The 27490-nt window shown below is 32.5% G+C and overlaps 1 protein-coding gene and 1 pseudogene across 3 annotated transcripts; both read left to right on the top strand.

Moving 5' to 3' along the window:
• Positions 1–16201: 16201 nt before the first annotated feature.
• LOC149546606 (2-methyl-6-phytyl-1,4-hydroquinone methyltransferase, chloroplastic-like) lies at positions 16202–19649 on the top strand. 3 transcript variants are annotated; one of them, XM_089794632.1, is made up of 4 exons: positions 16202–16319; positions 17312–17756; positions 18590–18896; positions 19320–19649. In XM_089794632.1, the coding sequence occupies exons 2-4, from the start codon at positions 17371–17373 to the stop codon at positions 19473–19475; spliced, it is 849 nt and encodes a 282-aa protein (XP_089650758.1). In that variant the 5' UTR covers positions 16202–16319; positions 17312–17370; the 3' UTR covers positions 19476–19649. The 3 variants fall into 3 exon arrangements, with proteins under 3 accessions (XP_089650758.1, XP_089650756.1, XP_089650757.1); XM_089794630.1 differs by having other exon boundaries at positions 16202–16355; XM_089794631.1 differs by having other exon boundaries at positions 16202–16367.
• A 4555-nt stretch (positions 19650–24204) lies between these two features.
• Positions 24205–26100, top strand: LOC149546605 (2-methyl-6-phytyl-1,4-hydroquinone methyltransferase, chloroplastic-like; annotated as a pseudogene).
• The last annotated feature ends 1390 nt before the right edge of the window (positions 26101–27490 follow it).

Below are 27490 nucleotides of genomic sequence, written 5' to 3'. Positions count from 1 at the left end.
AATGGAAATATGAGCGATCAAGCCAAATTGGACTTGAAGCAAGTCTCTTCACTCCATTTTTCTCTGGATCAAAGCAAGATAAGTAAATCCTTGGTAAATTCTCAAATTATTGATAGTGGATTTCCCAAGTTAATCAACTTCTAGGGCTTATATATTTCATAGCCTATCATTTTCTCTACTTTTAGCTGTGACAAAAAAATCTAATTCTTGAATTACACTAAATATATAGATGAAAATAAAAATTCTTTGTTCTCTCAACAGATAGGTTTTCTATCTGATTCCTACTTGGATCCGTCAAATCTACATAAGAGTCATCCTTGGAAGACTGAGACCATTAGTCTCAATCCTTCCTTTTCCACTCGTAAAACATATATTACCCCTCATCGCAGGAATTCTGTCTCCAAATATCTTATTCATCTTGATATTCAGCCCTTTACAGCCCCTAGACACATCTCTACCATATTTGACCAAAAGTTCCTTATTATTTGTAATCAGGATAGAAAAGATCATTGGCAAGAGTGCCAAAATGTTGGTATTTTCACATTTTGGAATGGGCTTAAATAAAAAATGATCAATATTATCAATTGGCTAAAGAAATTTTGCAAAAACTAGGTAAATATCTCTCACCACTCAGATAGATTAGTGTACATTCATTATAGTGATGAATTTGTCAAAAAAGACTTCCTCTTTGTTTTTGATTGTTACTTTAAAGGATTTGTTGTTAAATTCTTTGAGTGGATACTAGATTGTAAGGAAGAAAGGTTAGACTTTTTGACTCCAAATTGGATCTCCCTTCAATCCATCCCTTAAGAATTAATGCATGTAGAAATTATCAAAAATATATAAAGTTTTTCAATTGGTGATTTGATTGGAATAGATGCATCTTTTAAATATTGTAATAATATCAATTTTTTTATCAAATGTAAGGTAAATAAGATGGAATTTAAACCTATCAAAGTAATAACAAATAGAGCTATCTATAACTTAAACTACCACAGAAGTGAAGGAAAAATCTTAGAAATAATCAGACTAAATGATGAGAGAAAAATCAGTTTCAAAAATCTACAATTAACTACAAACCTTAAAATACCTTTCCTATGATGAACATAAGCAACTAAAGAGAATATCAAAGGAATTCCATAAATGAGAAAGGCCTCCTAAACACATTTTAGGATATAGTAGGGAAAGTAGAGCCAAAAATGGAAATTGGTGCAGAAAGAAAAGATAAGACTACATAATCAAGCCCATCTATAGAGACTAATGGTAGCCCACCTTGTATCTCCAAGAAAGATTTGGAAAAAGTAGTAACACAAGAGGCTCAAAAGAAGAAATATCAAAGTATAGAAGAAGAAAAATTCACAATTTTAGAAAATAGTAAAGAAACTACTGAACTATTAAATGCGGAGGATTTTAAAGGAATTAGCCCTAATTTAGAAACTACTAGTGAAGATCAAAGCCCCAAAGAACTCAACAGAGTTAAAGGAAAAACTACTCAAGATATGGCTAACATAAGGCAACAAAGTACAATTATCAGCAGTAAAAAGTTTTTAAAAAGATCAAAGAAAGTAAAGAAGGGAAATAATACAAAAGTAATTAATGGGGAAGGAAAATCATTAGAAAAAGAGTCAAAGGTCCTGGATAACCTAAGCAGTATTATTGAAGAGATAAAAAATAACCTACTATTCTCTAATGAAGTTTCAGATCATGGAAAGCCTAAGTATATAGAAGGAAAAATAGAAACTCTACAACAATAGAAAGAAGACTATACAAGGGAGACCAGAATCTTCAATAAAGATGTAATAAATTGGTTCACCAAATTTTGGCAGACTCCACCCACAAGTAAAGAATCTCTTGAGCATGACTCCAAGGAGCACAAGGGAAAGAAAATCAACCAGAGAAAGGCAATAGGAACCTTAACACGGGATTTTCATGACTTCTTGAATAATGGTATGGTAAGGGATATAGACTTGGAAAGGGTAATTTTAGATGAGACTGAGAAAGAAAATTTGGAACTTTTAACTGATGAACTAATCCAAGTAATTAGCTTCGAGAATATAGACAAGAGCAGTGAATCACAAAAAGATAACTTATTGCAGAGAGTTAAAACTTGGTGGAGACGACTACACTTTGAAGACTTTAAAAGAGATCTACTACTCATTGAGGAGGAAGATAAGAACAATAAAGCCCTACAGATAACTGAATATAAACCAATGACAATGCAAGGTAATGGTTTTGAGGAAGGCGGTTTTAGAAAGATTCCATCAAAAGATGATAAACTTACAGAGGATCAGACAACCCTTGCAGAACAAATATTGCAAGAGCTAGAAAATGAAGATAAAAATGAAAAAGAAGGAAAACAATTAGAAATTACTTTAAATGCACAAGAGAACATAGAGCAGTTGGGTATTATGATGAACCAAGAAGGGATGAATTTTTCCAAATATGGAAAATTGAAAGCTAAAAGAGGTAGGAAATCTCTAAAGGAACTTAGAGAAGCTTATGGGCAAGAAAAAGAGCAACAAAAGATCAGTCAGTTACTAAATATAGGGAAGGGCAAGATCCTTCCCAAGGCAGTGTAGTGCCTCTCCCATTTGACTTTTGTAAGTCGTCCTGATGGATGCAACCTTACTGATCTTTTGTTGTGATGGATCATGATTGTGACCCTGAGTGGTCTACACCGTCGAGGTGTTTGGATTTATATTTTTGTATCAATTGCTTTGTTTATGCTTTTGACTAATCTATGAGATTATGATGTGATTTTTGGTTCACTGAGGTTTGTGCCAGTGGTTACCAGGATCGATGTGGTATCATGAGGTTGTTCCATGATTACCTTGAGATGTGTGTAGAGATTGCACTGTGTACTATTACCATGCTACACTGGACTAGGTTCCTGTAGCAATGGTTAGTCATGTTTATGACTATGTTCGCTTATGTGTTTTAAGTGCCTTATTAAATGCATTAATGATTAGAAATGGATTATTCTTGTTGGATTCTTTGGTTATGTGCTGCGGACATTTACCTTGTTATATTTCTGATTAGAGAGATATTTGTTACTCATGTTATGTTTACATTTGAGAGGACCCGAGGGTCAGATGCTACATTTTGATTCCAGTATCATGGATTTTAGACTACTATGTTGTTCAGTTAATCATATTGCATGATGATGCCATTTTGAGATGACAGTGTGTTTTATGATGTTACCTGGTTATCTGGTATTTGGACATACCTTTGATTTTGTTATGTGATGGATTTAATGCTATGGTTATTTACTTCATTCCTACGTTGTTATGCCTTTTGCGAATGTGAGTGATGTAAATAGATTATTTTAATATAATTAATTAAATGGCTAAATTAGGTGATTTAATGCATTTATTGCTTCGACTATGTTATTATATGCAATTGCTCTCGATCGTGTTGTTTAGTGTGCAAGATTTATATCCCTGGTAGTGGCACTTGGAGTTAGTGATTCAACCATTCATATTTTACCAATGTCGTCCTTGTATGGTCGACACATCCTTAATTAAATATTTAATTTAAACCTTTCAGTGATTATTAAATCCGAACTCATTGCATTATGTGATTAGACCAGTAAGCGTGTTTGTGCATTTAGAGGTTCGCATTGTCGCGAAAGTTGTTTAAGGAGATTTATGTGTTTTTGGATTTTTGGGCTTTTTAATTGATTTATTTTAATTTTTGGCAGCTTTGCCATAGATGAATTCCTATTTATAGGAATAGCTTGTTTTCGTTTGGGTCGATTCGGGATTTAACTAGATTGGCTGGTTAAATGCCCTAATCGATTATTCACCCAAAAAGTGAATAAGTATCCAAAAAGGAATTTAATTCCTCACTTCTCACTTTCAAATTGGAAAGTTGGAGAGTAAAACTCAAAATCCTCTTCATGAGGATTTACTGTTTTGTTCGTTGTGGGAGCTACGGGCATGGGATCGTCGTGAGGTTGGACTCGTTGGATCCAGCTCGGGGAAACCTTGGAATGCTACGATTTTTAGCTACTTCTGCGAGATATTTATTTTATGGTTCGGATTCCCATTTTGCCCTTTTGGCTGTGAGGTAGGGCTTTCCTGTTTTATTGTTTCTGCTCTGTTTCTGCTTCTGGTTTTGGTAACCGTTTGTTTGGAGGCTAAGAACTAGTGTTCCCCTCCGTTTCTGTATGTTAGTTCTACCCGGTTAGGCGGGTATGAACATTTCCCTATTTTTCGGGATGAGGGTTTGGAGTTTTGCACTGTTATGCTGGCCATTTTTGCATATGATGTACGATTTCATTTATTTTTGGATTTTTGGGGTTTTTGAACCCAAAGGCCAAATGGATTTTAATTTTGAAGTTTTCCAAATTTTTGGAGTTTTTACCTCGTTTTGCGTGCTGCCCTGTTTTCTTGGGTTTTCTTGGCACAATGTGGGTCGTGGACCTTGATGATCTGTTTGGATATCAGTCAGACCCCTTTTGCACTTTTATGTTGTATTGGGATGCATGTTGCATCCGTACTCTTGACGTTGTGTTCGGTTGAGTGATTTTATACTTGTTATGGGTTTTGTTGGACCTTTGCTTTTGTTTCATGAACGCTAGGATTCGTGTAGAATCCATACTCTCGGATTGAGGCCGGTTGAGTGAGTTCATGATGTTTGGTCTTGTTGCATCATTGGGATTCGTGTAGAATCCATACTCTCGGATTGAGGCCGATTGAGTGATTTAATGATGTATGGTTTTATTGGCTTTGGGATTCATGTAGAATCCATCCTTCCCGTGTTGCTTTCAGTTGGGTGTTTTCTTGCATTGTGTTCTCATTCTTGTCCTTGTGTTATGATCTTCATGATGGTGGTGCACCACACACGAGTACATGCGCATAAATTTGTTGGGTGACTTGCAAGGCCCGATCTTCCGTAGATTTGTCAGAAGTTATGATCATTGGGGTTGGGATGGGAGTATGCATGCCCACGAGCACTTGTCGTAGGATGAGCATGGGTAGGGTAGGGTAGCATATGGAGGGGGCTTCTATCCTGTAACCTGGTGACTACTTCCCGGTTGGTAGAGGAAGTTTTATATAAGTGATAATTAAATTAAAACTTTGGGTGGTAATAAATACAAAATAATTAAAATGTGTGGGTTGTGCACTTTTCATCGTGAAGAGTAGCTGCCCTAGGTTGTGCGCCTTCTGTTGAGAAGAGTAGTTGCCTATACTAGCTTGGGCTTGTCGATGCCAAGCGACTCTCCATGATGTTAGTCCCTACATAATAGCATATTAAGCATCTGACCAGGACCTGTACTCCTTGCATTGTCTTAGGTTCTTGGTTCAGGCATCATACTGTCTGGCGTGAGTGTTAGCCATGGATGTTCTTTTGTGTGTTTGTGGTTGGATCATTATCTCCATCAGCACAACGGGTGTGAACCTATGGGTGCCACATGGTTGGGAGGCGTAGCTACCTTCACCACTGCTAGGGACTAGTGTACAGAGACGGTCTCTTATCCTAGTGCGACCGTTGCTAGATGTTTTCACTTGGTACTTCAGGTTTTGGAGTATGCTTTCTTGTGATTTATGCTTTAATTGGAATGCTTGGATATCATGTTTAGATGATGTTAGTTTACTTGACACATTCCCTTATCATGATATTTAGCATATGATTAGATGATGTTATTTGATTTAGTAGTATATCTATTGCTTACTACTATTTAGCATGTGATAGGTGATGTTATCTATTGTAGGATTATCTTATGTGTTATCACTAGCATGTTAGATTTTCTTATGCTGTTATTATGCATGTTTTAGTAGTGGCATCCCTATTATGACAGTACCGACGATCTGGTCGGTGGCTTGGGATGTTACGCACGAGGGATGGCTAGGACCCATGATGGTCTTATGATGCTATTGACGGTTGGGAGGAACCGTGCACTTATTTTGTTGTTTAGTTCTAAAATGTATTTTTGTTCATTGCGATGTTTATTTCAGTATGTGCTTTGCTTTTATGTTTTAGATGGTTAGATGTTCCTCTTTCCTTGCTATTAGTGCTCTCGAGTGTTCATTCCTCGATTTACGTGGATCCGGTACTCCCCGGTGTGGAGGTTTCCTTTGTTTGCATTTTGTGTCGCACTGATTTGTTTCCTCGCGCAAAATTGTATTTTCCTTGCGCGAGACTGTTTCTTCCTCGCGCAAAAGAATACACTTCTCACGCGAGAATGTAAATCTTCGCGCAGCGTGTAGGGAATCCTCGCGCGAGAATGTGAATCCTTGCGCGAAGCTCAGTAGTCCTCACGCGAAGTGCGCACTTTCTCGTGCGAAGCGGTGAAAGATCTTGCGCAAAACTTGAGACCAGTTTTCTTTCTCATGTGAGAAACAGGGGCTATCTAGGCTTGTCGGATGAAAGTTCGGAAGTTGGTTTTGGAAACCCTTTTGGTTTTTACACCTTCTTGGCTCAAAACAGATTTCTTAGGGGTTTAAAATATATCGTTTAAGTATAAGTTGATGTAGTTGATGTATATTTAATTTCTTATACTTAAGATATATTTTAATATATGCGACAAATCGTTTGAGATAGGTTTCAAACCTCTCAGAGATAAGTTATGGATTCTAGGAAATTTCAGGGCTTTAGAAATCTAGACTTAGCCAATTTTCAGGGCTTCAAGATTTCAGGCTTAGCCAAATTTTGAGATTTTGCATTTTACCCCAGCTTGGTGTTTTTTTGACGAGTGGTTGTTTCTTGTGCCCTCATCATGTGCGTTGTCATTGTTGGCTTTGGTTGTGTGTGTCAGTTTGGTAGTGGTGTTTGGAGATTCGTTGGTTGCCAAGATGGTGGTGAAGTCTTCCGTTGCGATCATTGTGATCCCTGTATGATGTTGTCATGTGCATTCATACTTGTAAAAAAAAAAAAAAATCTTGGCTTGATTTGAATCCTTGTTTCCAAGGATCTCTGGGTGGGGCATTACAGGTAGCATGATGATCACTACTTGGAATGCTAGGGGTTTTAATGCCCCTAGAAATAAATGATTACTAAAACAAAACCTAAAATAATTTGAATCTAAAATTACTATGTTACAAGAAATAAAAATGAATAAGTAAGTTCAGGAATCAAGCTAGAAAGGAAATTAGGTAGCTGGAACATTAACCTACGTGAATCTAGAGGAGCTTTAGGAGGTTTAGGCATGATTTGGAACCCCAAGAAAGTTACTCTTAATATATTTAATTCTAATAACTCTTGGATGAGCAGCAGAGCCAAAAGAATTAAAACTAACCTACAGTTCATCTTAGTAAACATTTATGGTCCAATTTATAACACAAATAAAAAAACTACTATGGGAAGAAATTAGTATATTTATAAATGATTAGAGTAATGAAATCATTCTTATAGGTGGTGATTTTAATACTATCTTAAACATAGATGAAAATTTTGGAGGCATCCAGCAAACTTCCCAAGCATCTAAAAAATTTAAAAATTGGGTTGACTTTAACAATCTAATCATTATTCTGGTTAATAATAGGAAATATATATGGAATAATAAAAGGAAAGAATTCTCTTATATAGCTGAGAAATTGGATAGATTTTTTCTCAAAGGAGAACTTGGTGAATTAAATTCCAACATTCAATCCTCAATTCTACCAATAGTAGGATCAAACCACTATCCTGTTAGAATTGATTTCTTTGAACCTAACAAACCCATTAGAAATCCGCTGAAGTGTGAAAAAATGTGGTTTTTAGACAAAAACTTCATGGAACTTATTAGAGAATGGTGGAATCAAGGCAATTTTAAAGGCTCTAAAACGTATATCTTTGTTTCCAAGATGAAAATGATTAAAGAAAATATACTTAAGTGGAATAAAGAACATTTCAATAATATATTTAGAGAAAAATAAGATATCAAGAAAAGATTAAAAGAATTAAACATAGACGTAATTTAAAAAGGGATGAATAATGATAGCTTTTATTTAGAAAAAAGAATTACTTTCCAAGCAGGAAACCATCCTAACAAAAGAAGAAATCTTTTGAAGACAAAAGTCAAGAGAAAATGGCTAGAAGAAGGAGACTAAAACACAAAAATTTTCCATAACAACATCCTACATAATAGAGCCATAAGAAAAATAATAAAAGTCAAAGATCCTTTGTGTACTAACACTAAAAACCCTGAAAAAATAGCTAAGATTTTTGTGAATCACTTTCAAAATATATTAAATAACTTTGATTGCTCAAATATGGTAGCTCAAGTAAAAATGCTTAAAGCTATACCTAGAGTGGTCTTATTAGAATAGAATAGAATATTAAAAAAATTGATCACCCTAGAAGAAGTCAGACTAGTGTTATTCAACATGAATCCTGACAAATCTCTAGGTCCAGATAGATTCTAGGCCTTCTTCTACCAAAAATCTTGGGACATTATTGATTTAGATCTTTGGAAAGCCATTGAAACATCAAGAAATGGTGGATCATTGTTATCTAAAATCAATTTCACCTTTCTCACCCTAATACCGAGAAAAAGGTGATCCTGAAAACCCAAGAGATTTCAGACCTATAGCTCTATGCAATACCATTTATAAAATCTTATCCAAAATTTTAGTGAATCGACTTAAACCGATTCTCCCTAAGCTTATATCAGAAGAACAAATCAGCTTTGTCCCAAGTAGATTGATCCTAGATGGAATACTCATCATTTAAGAAATGTTACACTTAGCCAATAAGAATAAAGTGGTAACAATGTTCATGAAATTGGACATCTAAAAATCTTATGACATGGTTGATTGGCAATTTTTATGCAAAAGCTTATAAGCCTTTGGATTCTCACACCAATGGATTAATCTCATCTATCAGTGTATTTTTACAACTAAAATTTTAGTCCTTATTAATGGAAGCCCTGAAGATTTTTTTGATACTTCAAGAGGTTTAAGACAAGGAGATCCTTTATCTCCATTCCTATATATTATTATGGCAGAATCCTTTGGGAGAGCAATAACCAAAGCTCACACTGAGGGGAAATTAATGGAATTACTGTAACTAAAAATGTCCCCAATATTACCTAGCAACAATATGCAGATGATACCATTCTACCAAATGAAAGAACTACAAAAGAGGTTATAAATATCAAATCTATCATCCAATAGTATATGGAAGTGTTTGGTCAAAAAGTTAATGCAAAAAAATCTGAAATCTTTTTCATTAACACCAAACTTGAAATTAAAAAGTAGATTTACAACATTATGGGGTATAAAAGAGGTACATTCCCATGCAAATATTTAGGAATAGAGTTAGAAAAAGGCAGTAAATCTAATAAGGCTTGACATTCAACTCTTGAAAAAATGGATGCGTGGATAGGAGGCTGGAAAGATAAATGGCTAACAAAAGTTGGTAAAGTTACCAAGATTAGAGTAGTTTTGTTTGCACTTCCAACATACTCATTGTCCTACCTTCCTCTATCTAAACATCTCAATAAGAAGTTTGAGGAAAAACTCAAAAGCTTCCTTTGGAATGACTTTGATGATTCAAAAAAATTGGCCCTCATAAAGTAGGAAAATGTGTGTAAACCAAAGGAATTAGGGGGTTTAGTTATAAAAAACTTAAGTTGGCAAAATGAAGCATTAGCGGCTAAACTTACTTGGCATCTTTTTGAAGAAAGGGATCATAAATGGGCTAAAATCATGTACAACAAATACCTTAATGCTGATGATCCCTATTCAATCTTTAGAATGAGGACTCCCTAAAGGATCCAAAAGCTAGAAATTTATAGTTAAAAGCTGAGCCCTTATTAGCAAATTTCTCCCATGGGATGTTGGTAAGGGCAATGATGCCTTATTCTAGGAGGATTTGTGGGATGAGTACCCTTCAGTAGATAGTATGGAGTTCCCAAAGAGTATCAAAGAGAAATTAGTTAAACAATGAGGGTGCAAGGTCAATGATTACAAAACCAAAAAAATTATTAATGGAATCACATGTTGGGAATGGAAATCTATGGAGAATTTGGATAAGGACCTAATAGTACAAAAATGGTATATGAAAAAATGATCTTAAAAAAGAAAATAAAGCAATTAGAAAGAAACTACAATCTCATCTAGATAGCTTCAAAAGATGGTAGGTATAGTGTTAAAAATGGATATAGAGCTATCACTAATACCCAAAGATGGGAAGAAGTGAATATCCCACTTAAACTCTATTGGGATTCATCTTGTTTGTCAAAGGAAGGTTTCTTTTTATGGCTGGCATTTTAGAAGAGGATCCTAACTATTGATAGACTCTGAAAGTCAGGTATCGAGGGTCCATCAATATGTGTACTATGTAGGAAAGACAATGAAGATATTGATCACATCTTATATAGATGTACATTTACACAACTCTGTTGGAAATGACTTATACATATGTTGGACTGGATCGCTCCCATGCTAGAATCCCTAGTTGATTTCCTTAAGGGCTAGCCAATAGATAGTAGTAAAGGTATATATAGTAAAATATGGAATATCTACCCATCTATCCTTATGTGGGAGGTTTGGAAAGAAAGGAATAGGAGAATATTTCATGATCAAGAGATGCAGACAGTACAGATTATTAAAAAAATTGAGGCATGAATAGTTGAGACTCTAAACACTCACCTAAGGAAAACTCAAATAGAGGAAGGATCATTCTCAAGTTGGGATGGATTAATGAAAAAGAACTAGAAAAATCTAATTAATCCTCCACTTAATTATTAAAAAAAAAGAATAAAGAGGTGAGGGAGAATTGTAGATGGATCCCTCCACTGATTGGGTGGACCAAATTAAACTTTGATGGAGCCTCAAGAGGCAATCCTAGTTCTGCTAGAATCAGATGTATCATTAATAATGAGTCAGGTAAGTGGATTTCTAAAAGGGATAAATCCATAGAACCAACAATTAACAATCTAGCAGAACTAGAAGCCCTGCAAGGTCACCAAATTTGCCTAAATTTAGGTTTATCAAAGATTATTATTGAAGGAGATTCTTAGATTGTCCTAAATGTTGCATTAGGAAAAGAAAGACGTTGAATTGGGTCTTAAACTCGAAACTGGAAGAAGTGCTTAATATTCTAGACCATTTCATAGATATTCAGATCTTTCACATTTTCCAGAAAGGTAATAGAAAGGCAAACCAGCTAGCAAATAAGTGTGTTGATAGTGAAAATATTTTATTCTATAATGATCAATAGTCTTAAAAGGAATTCTTGGCACACATTTTATTTCTTAATATTTAATTGTAAGCAAACTAATTGGAAATCAAGTAACAACTCTAAATATTACTGGATAATTCACCTAAATAAGCTCTAAGAATAATTCAGATAGTAAGGGTCCAAATAATATAACATCTATAATATAAGTAATCCATATTACCCTACACACACACACACACACATTTTCTTAGATTACATATAATTCCACTCCATGCAACAAACTTAGGGAAAGGCAGAGAATAATTAGCAAGGATCATTCAAAATATGGTTAGATTTTAAATATAATTTTAAACAAGAATATAAATGGTATTTCTTATTTAACATAACAATTCCATCAAATAGGAGTGAAAATTATCATATTTTTAGGAGAGCTCTTTTATGAACTCGGGCCAATTTTTACCAATAGTACTAATCTTTCTCTAGGATGTGGTTTTATTATTCCATCTTAATGTCTTAACCCCATTTTTATCGCCCCTGTTTGACCCATCTTGTCATGATACTAGGCATCATCATGTTTCATCACGATTTAGCCCCATATAGGTGGCAACAACTGATGACATCATTAATCTAGGCTCTTCTAGATCCTTCACTTGTGGTTTGCTAGTATGCTATTTATTCATTATACTATTCCCCTTTCTTTTGTTCTAAGCTAGAATCAACCCAAATATGGAAACTAATATTAGTTTATTCCACGCCTTGGAGATGCAAAACATGGAATTTTGAGGTAATGTAAAACCAGAGAGATGGAACTGACTGTTAAACTCGGTGGATGACATGATCAGGATTGTAGTGAGCCATGTCATAAGAGAATGTATTTTTAACTATGATTTCTCTTCGAGAACTAATAGTGATATTGTAGGGGCATTTATAGGTTGTTTGGCCAAAGCCAAAGTAGAGAAGTGGGCTATGATCAAACTCTATTTTAATGTTTTTAATCTTGTTTGGTGTGTGGGTCTAGAAGAAGCTATCCTAAGTATAGATGAGAAATTTAGGATCCCTCTCGCAGAAATGTATATGGCGAATCCACTTGGGAGTTTTGATTTGGCCATCGTAACTAGATGTCCTTCTTTGGTTATTCAAGAGAATGCTATCTTTCTTTAGGCATGACCAAGAATGGAAGCTAGCATTCATTTTCTTCTTAGGTGGAGAGGGATCATAGAAGACAGTAGTAAGAAATGGCTTAGAAACTATCTCGACATCTTTAAGTCTTGTATTCATCTAGGTGTGGTGCTTGATAATCTAGAAGCTCTGGAATTTTGTACCCCCAACATGGAAAAATCAAGCAGGGAAAAGAGTTCCTTTGAATTCCTGCCAAATTTCCAAACTGAGATTCCCAACGACATTGCAAAAATTATCATGGTGTATTGGAAATAGGTGTATGCTCTGGATGACTTATTCATGTTGTTTCTATTTGGATGTTTTGCTTCCCTTGTTTTGTTTCTCCTACCCTGCCATCGACCTTTTGTGTTTGGCTAGATCTTGGTTTGGTCATTTGCCTCCCTCTCTTAGCTTCGTAGGCTTTGGTTCTAAGAAAATGTTAGGTCATGTATGCCATGAGCATGGTATATATATGTAACCAAGTTTCGTAATTCATAATAAGAATATACATAGTAAGTTATGTTTTGAGTCTTGTAATATATGAAAGCAGATCTATATATAGGATTTTGTTTGATACATCAAAATAGCATTGTTTTCAGGAGGAGGTCTGCAAGTTTGGTAGTTTTGTTTAATAGCTCGGGTACTCCTTTATCTAAGGATTTAGTTTGTAAATTCTTTTTGATATTAATGCAAATATATGTTATCTTTATATTAGTTTGTTGGGATTAACTTTTGCCCTTTGCCTCCTTCGAATGATGTAAGCTAATAGGGTTGTATTGTTAAGGACAAATAATCATTTTCAATTTGTTAAATTTAATCTAGTTTCTACCTTATCTATTTAAATGTGTTAGAGGAAATTATCTTCAGAATATAAAAGATTACCTAGTTTCATACTATCTTGAAAGTTAAATTGAGCAGATTTTGATGATCCAAATCATTTGAGAAGGGTGAAATAGGAATCCACATTTAGCAACTCATAGTGTCAACTCTAATAAGTACAAATTCTCAATATGTTATTTTAAGATGACATTAAATTAATAAGTAAGGTTAGTAGTCTAATTCTATATATGGAAATATTGATAAATAAAGTTCAGATTAATCCCAGATAAATACAGGGCCTCTATATAAAAACTTGGTTTACGAGGACTTAGAAGTTTACAATAATTCTTATTTAGTTGAAAGAATATTTTCTCAAAGCTTGAATTATAAATGAATATTATATTAAAGCTTGAGAGAATAATATAATATAATATTATTCTATTTTACTAATAGTACTAATGTTCTCTTTAAGTTGAACTTCTGATCAACAGGTTAATAAGGTGTAATCATTTCTTCCAATATAGCTATAGAAGAGGTACCTACTAAATATATAAAGATCTGATCAAATTTTTTACTCTCATCTCAGACAAAAAATTATGAATGATCAGTACAGAGAACGTCAATGAACACAAAATTCAAAAGAGGAGACTATTCTATCTTTTTGTATTTAAAATAAGATTTGAAAAATGACCACTAGAGTATGCCCCTTTTATTAATGTAACAATATAGGACTATGGTCCTAGGCAAGACTGGAGGTTTTCTTCTCTGTTCTTTCCTACCAGTGCCCATTTGAATGGAGATACTATGTCATACTTTTATTAATTTTAATATAATCAAGGCCTTGACCATTCACTGATAAAAAAATCTATAACAGAAATTTGAATACAATATAAAATTTTAATAAAAATAAATATAATTAAAATTAAAAACTGAAAATTAATTTTCAAACACTACTATCATATTCCAATTAGTTCCCTTATATTATTGTAAGTGCCCTAGGATTAATATGTTGAAGTTTAATCTATTAAATATGTGATTTGTGTATATGGCATTAGAAAATGGTAGCACTTCTTCTAAATCTGCTCCTATAACACCCCAAACATAGTAGCCAATCAATGAGAAGTAAAATAATTTTAGAAATTGAAAAAATTATAAATCTCACATAGAAAAGTCAAAAATTAAAATTTAGTAAAAATACTTAAATATAATTGGTTGAAATACAAATAGAACTTATTGCAATATGATTGCAATAATTATTGCCATACAACAAGTGCCATTTGTGAAATTGTAATAATTTAATTAATACTATATAATTTTATAAAATTAATTTATTCACTTTAACATAATCTATAATACTAAATCAATAAAATACTAACTATAAATCTATAGAAAATTTAAAGTTGAACTATAATAGAATGATTAATTTGTTTCATATTTTTAACTTCCTAAAATATTATCTAGCTGTACTGTTTTCTGGAAATCCATTCCTATACTTTACAAAAATAAAAATTGAATTTTTTTTATAGAAGGTTGAAATAAAGAATATTAATTTCTAATTAAACATAACTGATTGCAATAGTATAGCGTACAACAAATATAATAATAAGAATTGCACATAATTGAACTATAACTATCATTATTAAATACTTCAAAATCATAACTATTTTTTACAATATTATAAAAATATTAAAAATTAAATTAACAAATGTCATGTCAATTCTAAAATACGACCCAATACACACAATCGCAACTCCAATAAATAGATCTGAAAGAAAAGAACAAGTTTACAGACAGTTTTAGATAAGCATCCAAATAATAGCTATCAGATTTCGGGACGAGAGTTTTTGATAGGCATCCAAGTAAAAGCCAACAGATTTGGAGACGTGTAAATATAATTGATACAATAACACACCTGTATTCAGATTTGATTGCATTTCATTTATTCCTATTTATCCTCTCATCAAACATTGAACGACTACAACGTTTTAGAACTCCAAGATTTGCCTGACTTTATTCTGCCATTAATCAATACACTCATTTAATGCATGTATTTTCCTTCATCTATTTGTTGGACAGCACATCTGAAACATTCAAATAATCTTCATCATTCATTCACTCGCCTAAAAGCATTAATTACTTTGACCGAAACCAATAGAAATAGCTGGCCCTTCTCATAATGATTTGCAGGTTGGGTGTGAATATTTTTATCCTTTTATTTCTATATTTTATTTTAGTTTTCCACATACTCCTACTATTAAATTATACGTCAGTAGATGTTTTGATCACTTATCAATTTTGTTTGTATTTATTAAAAAAATAATGTTTAATTTTTAATTTACGTTCACTCATTTAGACAATTATTGTTAATTGTTTGAGATAAAAGGGAAAAAATTAGTAATCGTATAATTGAAATTTAATAATTTGATTAGTATAGTCTTAATGGTTGTGAGAGAGGATTCAATAATTGAACATTCAATATTGATAATTATATAAATCTGTTTATTAGATTGAAAAAAGCGACAAATTGTACAATGTTTCATTGACAATAACTTAATTCACAACCACTACAATTATTTTTTAACAATCTACTTATATAAGTTTGATGGATCATAATGATAAATATTTGACATCCCTTACTTGTTAGAATATAAATTTATGATGCACCATGTGCACCAGTGATACTTTAAGTTATAGTGATGAAAACAAAACCAAAAAATTCTGCGTACTTGATTTAAATAGATTTTATATATCAGCATCACATGATAGCATTATGAAACCCATTAAATGTATCACTATCCAAGCCTCCTGCCTACATACTTTCTCATTTTAAAATTTGAATAATCATTATGAAAGCCTTCCAAAAATAATTATGAAATTGTTAATCAATATTGTTATTACTTATCTGAAACATTTCTGTGGAGCCTTAGTATTAATGAGACTTAGAAGCCTCAACTAAACTTCAAAGAAAACCTACTTAGAAGCCTCAACTAAACTACTTACACCGCAATCCCATTTGTCTCTATGAAAGTGTTTTCCTTTCAAAACAAGCCTATGTACATCCCAATCTTATTTGCTTCTAGTGGGTCATACATAAATTAATTTCAGTATCCAAGCCATGCCCATATCTTACTGATTAGCTTCATTCTTTGTGTGTATATATAGTCACCCAAGGCTGATAAATCTTATGCCCTTCATAGAATTTTTTTCTCAAGGAATACGGTGTGTGGCAGAAGGTTTGTGTAAGAAGGCATAGGCATTTAGTACAATTGGTATATGCACATGTAGGACCTTGATCTATTTAAGTATTTGGAATTTTGATCTTACATTGCTTACAGTAAATTTTTCAGTAGTATTTTGGTACATAATAGTATGGATATTATTTTTCAGTGCTGAAGTCTTCCGTTACTATCATTTTGATATGAATTTGTTGTTTGAAGGGAATTGATCTGTGCACCAGATGTATTCAAAAGTATTCCGCAGTTAATCCTAACTTGTTACATGAAAGAAATAACATAGGTGTTAAATCGTACTGCAATATATTATGCAATCTGTAAGACAGAGAAATTGGCAACTGGGATATTAATCTTTCCACATATCATAGGGATGAATATAGACTGATCTGGGCTGAACATAAGAAAGCAGAGATTTGCACTCCCAGTATTTTCTTTTAAACATGATGACAATTTTTTTATAAAGATCAAAGAGTGTCATTTTCTAACTAAACAGGAATTTTACAGCTTGCTTTTATACTGGTGTTTGATTTATATGGATTTGCAATATATTTGAAGTTAAATTTATTTATATATTATGTTTAATAGTTTATATTAATCTATCTTCATGGGTATGAGATGGTTTACACATCATTCATTGTACCTAGATGAAGAATTAAATTTTGTTGAGAAGTCATTCATTCCAATATTATTCTAATTTCTCAATCATATAATTTTATCAAAGAACAAACCAGATTAACTTATACCGTACTTACAAAACTGTGAACTAATACTATATTTATGAAGCATTCTTTATAAACCTTTTAAAAAACTGGTCAGTGGAATAGATTTATGTCATTGTATGTACTATATCTACCAAAAAATTTGTTTTTAAACCTTTTATTAAACTGATCAGTGTAATAAATTTATGTTATTGCATGCATGTCTCATAAATGTATTATTAGGTTTATTGCAAGTTTTGTTCATGATTTTAATATTATGTTATGTTCTTCCAGGCAAATTTGTATTGTTCTTGCAGATTGACTGGTAAAAACAGCATTCAATCTCTGAAGCAATGAAGAACACAAGGGAAAATTCAAAACGTCGCTTCATTCAGCACAAACAAGAAGCATATTGGTATTACAGATTCCTCTCCATCTTGTACGACCACATTATTAATAGTTGCTGGACAGAAGACATGAGAGAAGAAGCCCTTGAACCATTAGATCTCTGTAGCAAAGACTTGATTGTTGTGGATGTTGGAGGTGGCACTGGATTTACCACAATGGGTATCCTTGATCATGTTGATGCAAAGAATATAATAATTCTGGATCAGTCTCCTCACCAGCTTGCTAAAGCCAAAGAGAAGAAACCCCTCAAAGAATGCAAAATCATGGAGGGTGATGCAGAGGATCTCCCTTTTCCTACCGACTATGCAGATAGATATGTCTCTGCTGGAAGGTTGTCCCTTCTCCTTATTTTTATACTAAAAAATTTATTTGTAGTGTTTCCATTGCCAGTCTATGATGGACGTGGCTATCCTCCCTACAAATTGCATTATTGACTAAATTTCAAAAAAACGAAAATATAATGAATTTTTTAAAAATATTCATCATTCTTTATGATCTGTCTATATATATTTTATGATCGAAAACAATAAAATTTTTTGAAAAAATTTCGCTGTGTTTTGTGAATCTGAAAAAGAATCATGTTTAACTTTTTTTTGTTGTCTTTGATACATTTTGTTTGACACCATTTATGATGGTTTCAGTATTTATAATCTGTCATGATCAGTAAACTCTAAGGTTTCACTTATTTAGATATGTGTCATTGGAAAGTTGTTTCCTTCCAAGTTTTTTTCCTTCATCTTGTAGAGAAGTTTTTGTGATTACTACAATAAGAAGCTATGTGAGTAGTTCACAATCTATTGGGTTCAAAGAATATATTCTAAACTATATTTTTTTTGCGATGATTATATGATTAGTTCTGAATGGATTCCGTATTTTCAATTGGGTCAACAGCATATTTCAAGTTTAGATTTTTCGATGGTTCATTTGAAACAAATGCTAATAAGTAGATCATATCAATTTTAGAGAAACAAGTCAAAACCTAGAATATGTTACAATTATACCAATATTTCATCTTTAACATTTATTATTATTATTCAACTTAAGTGTAAGCTAGCTGTTAAGATTTCATATTGCTAATATGAATGAATCAGTGAAGAAAAGAAAAGCCGTTTTTTTTCCATCATCTTTGCTTAGAGCTGATTTTATTTTTTTCATGAGATTCAGCATAGAGTATTGGCCAGATCCACAGAGAGGAGTCACAGAAGCCTACAGAGTTGTGAAAGGTGGTGGAAAAGCATGCATTATTGGCCCTGTATATCCAAAACTATGGCTATCACGTTTCTTTGCAGATATGTGGATGTTATTTCCAAGGGAAGAGGAATACATTGAATGGTTTACAAAAGCAGGATTTGTAGATGTGAAACTAAAAAGAGTTGGGCCAAAGTGGTACAGGGGTGCACGTAGATTTGGCTTGATCATTGGCTGTTCTGTCACTGGTGTTAAACCAATCAATGGTGTTTCTCCATTACAGGTATACTTTAATCGATTATATAAAGTGAATAAATGGTTTTCTTCATTTAGAAATAGCATATTTATAAGTGACACCATATTATTAAAAGTACATGTTACAATCCTTTTTAGGAAATTGGATAGTTAATTCTAATAGCCACTGACAGACGTATATATTGTTATCTTATATAATCAATATAATACATCTTCCAATGGTTACACGAAAATTTTAATTTCATTTATTTGTCTGTTTGTAATAAGGTACTGTTATTTGTATAATCTTAAGCTATAACAATTATACAGTGCTCACCTGTTACACATTTATTGTTATTGGACAATCTTTTTCAAGTTCTTATTAATTATGTTTTTACATTTATATACCTTGAAGTCTTACAATAATTTCAAATTTAAATATTTATTATAGTTGTTTAATGTTGATATGCAGCTTGGAGCCAAAGTTGAGGATGATAAGGAGACAGCAAGCCCTATAATGTTTCTTATAAGATTTCTTATGGGAAGCATTGCATCTGCATATTTTGTATTGGTGCCACTTTACATGTGGATCAAAGATAAATTTGTTGCGAAAGAGCACCCAATTTAAAATCAGATCACAATTGTAAATTGCAAATACTCAGTCTCATCCATAAGCGCCAAGGAGGGCATATAAGTGATATTTTGTAATTTGCTTTGTTTTTTAAGTATATAGAATTATATATATTTTTATTTTTATTTTCAATAAGAAATAGTACTATCTTTTGTGGTTGGAAAAAGCTCATAGATTTCTTATTTGAAGTTAATTACTAAATTTTAATATTTATTTTGTAATTTTGTAATTATATTATTATATCTATATTAATATTATAATATATTATTTAAAAGCTTGATTAAATAAATAATAATAATTGATGTGTAATATTTGTTAAATATTGTTGATTAAAATATATGAAAAAGGAGCTAAGAGATAGAAATGAATCGATTTTGTGAATGTGTTCTATTAGGATTTTGCGTATTGTACAACTTTACCCCATTTACCATAGGAGCATTAGGGTTTTTATTATGGCTTTGGCCAAATTTGGTCCAATAGTTCATACTAGTGCTAGAGTTGGTGAGACATATGCTTATAATGCCTCTAATGAACAAACACCCTTGCAAGTTTTCTTCGTCTAGAAACAATAAGTTTATAAGTGACACCATATTTATTAACAAGTACATGCATGACATTCGTGACCAAATTACGATGGTCACATGATTATAAACAAAAAATTATGACTCAGTATATGTTGTGATCACTTATCAATTTTGTTTGTATTGTAGCAAAAATTACAAGACTCCTTATCAATTGGGACCTGTTGTTGGTTACAGATGGAAGCATTCTTCTGAGTGGCCTTCTAAAGGTGCAGACGTGGATCGTCAGGAGCTTTCTCAGATTTTGGCCTCTAGAGAGTGTTCCTCTTTGCTTGGTCTAGATGTTTTGGCTTGGGGAGGTACCTTGTTTGGTAAATATCATGTCTATGCTGGGTATCAGGAGATAACTAGACAATTATTTGGGGATGCTGAGGTCACATGGTGGAAGCAAGTCTGGAATAAAGTTTCTTGGTCCAAGTGCAATTTTTTCATGTGGCTAGTGGCTCACAACCACTGTCTTACGTGGGATAATCTTTGTAAACATGGATTGTAGGCCCCTCTTATTGTGTTTTGTGTGGTAATGGGAAGGAGTCTGTTTCCCATCTGTTCTTTCATTGCTCCTATTCTATTCAGCTATGGCACCTTTGGTGGAGTGCTTGGGGTTGCTCTTGTAGGCATGCTTCCTCTTTGCCTGAGTTTTGGGCCCGCTTGGGCAATGCTCCCTCAAAGTCTTCTCCTCTCCATGCTGCTTGGATTGTTGGCCCATCGTTCATGCTTTGGCATATTTGGTTGGAGAGGAATCGTCGCATCTTCCAAGATGTTCGGCTTGGTGTTTTGCATCTTTGGTGGAAGATCTCACATTCTCTTTAGGAAACCATTCAGGTGAAGTGTGAGCTTGATGGGGGTATGGATCCGGTTGATCTTGCTATATGCCATCGCCTCAATCTTCATCTTTAGGATGGGGCTATAGCTCAAAGGTTTCCTTCTATGTCTAGGTAGCTTCAGCATCAGAGGAAAGGTCGGGTGAATCAGGATGGGCATTGGACTCCTCCTCCCTGTGGAGTTCTAAAAATTAACACTGATGGTTCTTCCCGAGGGAATCTAGGCCCTGTTGGTATTGGGGGAGTGGCTTGTTGTAGTTCTGGTGATGTTAAATTCTTTTTCTCAGTTCATAAGGGTGATTACAATAACAATCTCATGGAAGCTCAGGCTATTTTATATGTTGTGGACCAATGTTGCTTGCAGGGATGGTTGATTCCCAAAAGTGGTGGTGAACTTGCTTTCCTCGCATGAGCTTAAGGATATAAGTTGGTACCTGGCCACTGTTGTTAATCAGATTATTCCCTTTTCTACCTCTTTTCAGTTCATTAGGTTCACTTATATTCCTCGTGAATGGAACAAATTTGTTGTTTGTTTAACCAAATGGGCTTCTAGTCATGATCCGAGTTGGAATATTATGGATAGGGGGCAACTTTCCTTTGAGATGGTGCAAGAATTTGATGATCTTGTTGCTCAGGATCGAGCTCCTTGTTGAGCTCTCCTTGTTGTATTTCTTTCTATCTTAATAAACTTTTACCCATCTTTTTGCCAAAAAAAAAATATGTTTAATTTTTTAATTCATTTAGATAATTATTGTGAATTGTGTACGGTAAAGGAGAAAAAAATAGTAATTGTATAATCAAAATTTAATAATTTGATTAGTATAGTCTTTTATAGTTGTGAAAGAGAATTCAAAAACTGAACATTCAATAATATAATTATGTAAATTTGTTTATTAGATTGAAAAATGCAACAAACTATACAAGGTCTCATTGGTTGTTTTGTCACGGGTGTTAAATCAATAAATGGAAGAGCATGCATTATTGGCCATGTATATCCAAAACTATGACTATCTCATTTCTTTGTAGATATGTGGATGTTATTTCAAAGGGAAGAGGAATACATTGAATGGTTTTTGTAAATGTTAAACCAAAAAGAGTTGGGCCAAAGTGGTATAGGGGCACACATAAATTTGGCTTGATCATACACCAATAAATGGTGTTTCTATACTTTAATCTAATATAAAGAGAATAAATGGTTTTCTTCTTTTAGAAATAACAAATTTATAAGTAACACTATATTTATTAACAAGTACATGTATGGCATTAATTGTTCACATTTGTCCCCCCTCGATATACTTCGCATTGACATCAATATCTCATGAACAATTTTCCATAGATTCTCTTCCTCATATACATCTCCACATACTATTAGAAGATGCAATCTCTCCCCCATCACACACTCTCCCTCATTCACAAGAGATGTTTTTCTGCAATCTCTCCCTCATAGAAATCAGTGAAAAATGCATCATTATGTTAACCATTTGATCAAAGTCTTCAACCAGCTCAAGTGTCCAAAGACATTGTTTCATGGTTGTCAGAGAGGATTAAATAATTGAACATTCAATACTGATAATTATGTAGATCTGTTTATTAGATTGAAAAAAGTGACAAATTGTACAATATTTCATTGAGAATAACTTAATTCACAACCACTACAATTATTTTTCAACATTCTGCTTATATAAGCTTGATGGATCATAATGATAAATATTTGAAATCCCTTACTTTTAAGAATATAAATTTAAGATGCACCATGTGCACCAGTGATACTAAGTTATAGTGACGAAAACAGAACCAAAAAAATCTGCATACATGATTTAAATAGATTTTTTATATCAGCATCACATGATAGTATTAGAAACCCATTAAACTTATCACTATCCAAGCCTCCTAACTACATACTTTCTCATTTAAAATTTCAATAATCATTACGAAAGCCTTCCAAAAATAATTATGAAATTGTTAATCAATATTGTTATTACTTATCTGAAACATTTCTGTGGAGCCTTAGTATTAATGAGACAAAGAAGCCTCAACTAAACTTCAAAGAAAACCTACTTACACCGCAATCCCATTTGTCTCTATGAAAGTGTTTGCCTTTCAAAGCAAGCCTACGTACATCCCAATCTCATTTGCTTCTAGTGGGTTATACATAAATTAATTTCAGTATCCAAGCCATGGACATATCTTACTGATTAGCTTCATTCTTTGTGTGTATATATAGTCACCCAAGGCTGATAAATCGTATGCCCTTCATAGAACTTTTTTCTCAAGGAATACGGTGTGTGGTAGAAGGTTTGTGTAAGAAGGCATATGGTATATGCACATGTAGGACCTTAGTCTATTAAGTATTTGGAATTTTGATCTTACATTGCTTACAGCAAATTTTTCAGTAGTATTTTGATACATGATAGTATGGGTATTATTTTTCAGTGCTGAAGTCTTCCGTTCCTATCGTTTTGATATGAATTTGTTGTTTGAAGGGAGTTGATCGCTGCACCAGATGTATTCAAAAGTATTCCAGAGTTAATCCTAACTTGCTACATGAAAGAAATAACATAGGTGTTAAATCCTAGCACAATATATTATGAAATCTGTAAGACAGAGAAATTGGCAAGTGGGATACTAATCTTTCCACATATCATAGGGATGAATATAGACTGATCTGGGCTGAACATAAGAAAGCAGAGATTTGCACTTCCAGTATTTTCTTTTAAACATGATGACAATTTTTTTATATAGATCAAAGAGTGTCATTTTCTAACTAAATAGGAATTTTACAGGTTGCTTTTATACTGGTGTTTGATTTATATGGATTTGCAATATATTTGAAGTTAAATTTATTTATATATTATGTTTAATAGTTTATATTAATCTATTTTCATGGGTATTAGATGGTTTACACAGCATTCATTGTACCTAGATGAAGAATTAAATTTTTTTGACAAGTCATTCATTCCAATACTATTCTAATTTCTCAATCATACAATTTCGTCAAGGAACAAACCAGATTAACTTATACGTTACTTACAAAACTGTGAACTAATGCTATATATATGAAGCATTCTTTATAAATCTTTTAAAAAACTGATCAGTGGAATAGATTTATGCCATTGTATGTACTATATCTACCAAAAAATTCTTTATAAACCTTTTATTAAACTGATCATTGGAATAAATTTATGTTATTGCATGCATGTCTCATAAATGTATTATTAGGTTTATTGCAAGTTTTGTTCATGTTTTAATATTATGCTATTTCCAGGCAAATTTGTATTGTTCTTGCAGATAAACTGGTAAAAACAACATTCAATCTCTGAAGCAATGAAGAACACCACAAGGGCAAATTCAAAACCTCGCTTAATTCAGCACAAACAAGAAGCATATTGGTATTACAGATTCCTCTCCATCTTGTACGACCGCATTATTAATAGTTGCTGGATAGAAGACATGAAAGAAGAAGCTCTAGAACCATTAGATCTCTGTAGCAGACACTTGATTGTTGTGGATGTTGGAGGTGGTACTGGATTTACCACAATGGGTGTTATTGAGCATGTTGATGCAAAGAATATAATAATTCTGGATCAGTCTCCTCACCAGCTTGCTAAAGCCAAAGAGAAGGAGCCCCTCAAGGAATGCAAAATCATGGAGGAGATGCAGAGGATCTCCCTTTTCCTACCGATTATGCAGATAGATATGTCTCTGCTGGAAGGTTGTCCCTTCTCCTTGTTTTTATTTCCAAAAGAAAATTATTGTAGTTCTATATCTCCACTCTACCAAACTAAAAGTTGACTGCCAGTTTATGATGGTCTCAGTATTTATAATCTCTCATGATCAGTACACTCTAAGCTCTGACTTATTTAGATATGTGTCTTTGGAAGGTTGTTTCCTTCTAAGTTTTTTTATCTTACTTTTGTAGAGAAGTTTTTGTGATTTCTACAATAAGAAGCTTGTGATTAGTTCACAATCTATTGGGTTCAAAGAATATATTATAAACTATAATTTTTTTTTGATGATTATATGATTAGTTCTGAATGGATTCCGTATTTTCAATTGGGTCAACATCATACTTCAAGTTTAGATTTTTCGATGGCTCATTTGAAACAAATGCTAATAAGTAGATCATATCAATTTTAGAGAAACAAGTCAAAACCTAGAATAGTTACAATTATACCAATATTTCATCTTAACATTTTATTTTTTATTCAACTTAAGTGTAGGCTAGCTGTTAAGATTTCATATTGCTAATATGAATGAATCAGTGAAGAAAAGAAAAGATGTTTTTCTTTCATCATCTTTGCTTAGAGCTGATTTTATTTTTTCATGAGATTTAGCATAGAGGATTGGCCAGATCCACAGAGAGGAGTTGCAGAAGCCTACAGAGTTGTGAAAGGTGGTGGAAAAGCATGCACTATTGGCCATGTATATCCAAAAATATGGCTATCTCGTTTCTTTGCAGATATGTGGATGTTATTTCCAAGGGAAGAGGAATACATTGAATGGTTTACAAAAGCAGGATTTGTAGATGTGAAACTAAAAAGAGTTGGGCCAAAGTGGTACAGGGGTGCACGTAGATTTGGCTTGATCATTGGCTGTTCTGTCACTGTTGTTAAACCAATCAATGGTGTTTCTCCATTACAGGTATACTTTAATCGATTATATAAAGTGAATAAATGGTTTTCTTCATTTAGAAATAGCATATTTATAAGTGACACCATATTATTAAAAGTACATGTTACAATCCTTTTTAGGAAATTGGATAGTTAATTCTAATAGCCACTGACAGACGTATATATTGTTATCTTATATAATCAATATAATACATCTTCCAATGGTTACACGAAAATTTTAATTTCATTTATTTGCCTGTTTTTAATAAGGTACTGTTATTTGTATAATTTTAAGCTATAACAATTATACAGTGCTCACCTGTTACACATTTATTGTTATTGGACAATCTTTTCCAAGTTTTTATTAATTATGTTTTTACATTTATATACCTTGAAGTCTTGCAATAATTTCGAATTTAAATATTTATTATAGTTGCTTAATTTTGATATGCAGCTTGGAGCCAAAGTTGAGGATGATAAGGAGACAGCAAGCCTTATAATGTTTCTTACAAGATTTCTTATGGGAAGCATTGCATCTGCATATTTTGTATTGGTGCCACTTTACATGTGGATCAAATATAAATTTGTTGCGAAAGAGCACCCAATTTAAAATCAGATCACAATTGTAAATTGCAAATACTCAGTCTCATCCATAAGCGCTATAAGGAGGGCATATAAGCGATATTTTGTAATTTGATTTGTTTTTTAGTGTATATATATATATATTATATATATGTACATGTATATATATATATATATATATATATATATATATATATATATGTACATGTATATATATATATATTATATATGTACATGTATATATATATATATATATATATACATGTACATATATATATATATATACATGTACATATATGTACATGTATATGTATATATCTGTGTATATGTATATATATATATATATGTACATGTATATATATATATATATATATATATATATATATATATATATATATACATGTACATGTATATATATATATATATACATATACATATATACTATATATGTATACATATATATATGTACATGTATATAAATACACACACACAAAATTTTTATTTTTTATTTTCAATAAGAAACAATACTATCTTTTTGTGGTTGGAAAAAGCTCATAGATTTCTTATTTGAAATTAATTACTTAATTTTAATATTTATTTTATAATTTTGTAATTATATTATTATATCTATATTAATATTATAATATATTATTTAAAAGCTTGATTAAATATAAAAATAATAATTGATGTGGGCGGGGGCCCTAGCTCGGTTGGCTAAATCTTCCCTGTTGCAGGGGGTTGGTCACGGGTTCTAGTCTCCCCCGTCCTTGTGGTACTAGTGGGCGTGTCGTGCCAGCGCTACCGGTCACATTAAAAAGTTTACCAGGCGCACTGCAGTTTATAGGGAGGCCGTGTTGCACCGATTCTTGCAATCTAAATAATAATAATAATAATAATAATTGATGTGCAATATTTGTTGAACATTGTTGACTAAAATATATGAAAAAAGAGCTAAGAGATAGAAATGAATCTATTTTGTGAATGTGCTCTACTAGGGTTTTGCGTAAATTGTACAACTTTTTGCTCTAAATTAGTATTTGGTTTTGCACCTATCAAATCCACATTTACCATAGGAGCATTAAGGGTTTTATTATGGCTTTGGCCAACTTTGGCCCAATAGTTCATACTAGTACTAGAGTTGGTGAGATCGATGCTCATAGCGCCTCTAATGAACAAACACCCTTGCAAGTTTTCTTCATCTAGAAACAATAAGTTTATAAGTGACACCATATTTATTAACAAGTAAATGTATGGCATTCACCACCAAATTGCCATGATGGCATGATTATAAACAAAAAATTATGATTCAGTATCTATTGTGATCACTTATCAATTTTGTTTGTATTTATTAAAACAATATGTTTAATTTATTGTAAATTGTGTACAATGAAGGAAAAAAATTAGTAATTGTATAATTG

The sequence above is a fragment of the Cupressus sempervirens genome, chromosome 7, assembly GCF_028749045.1.
Source record: "Cupressus sempervirens isolate cs-2001-9-10 chromosome 7, ASM2874904v1, whole genome shotgun sequence".
Taxonomy (NCBI): domain Eukaryota; kingdom Viridiplantae; phylum Streptophyta; class Pinopsida; order Cupressales; family Cupressaceae; genus Cupressus; species Cupressus sempervirens.
The sequence above is the reverse complement of the archived record's forward strand: the minus strand, read 5'-3'. Positions and strand labels throughout refer to the sequence as shown.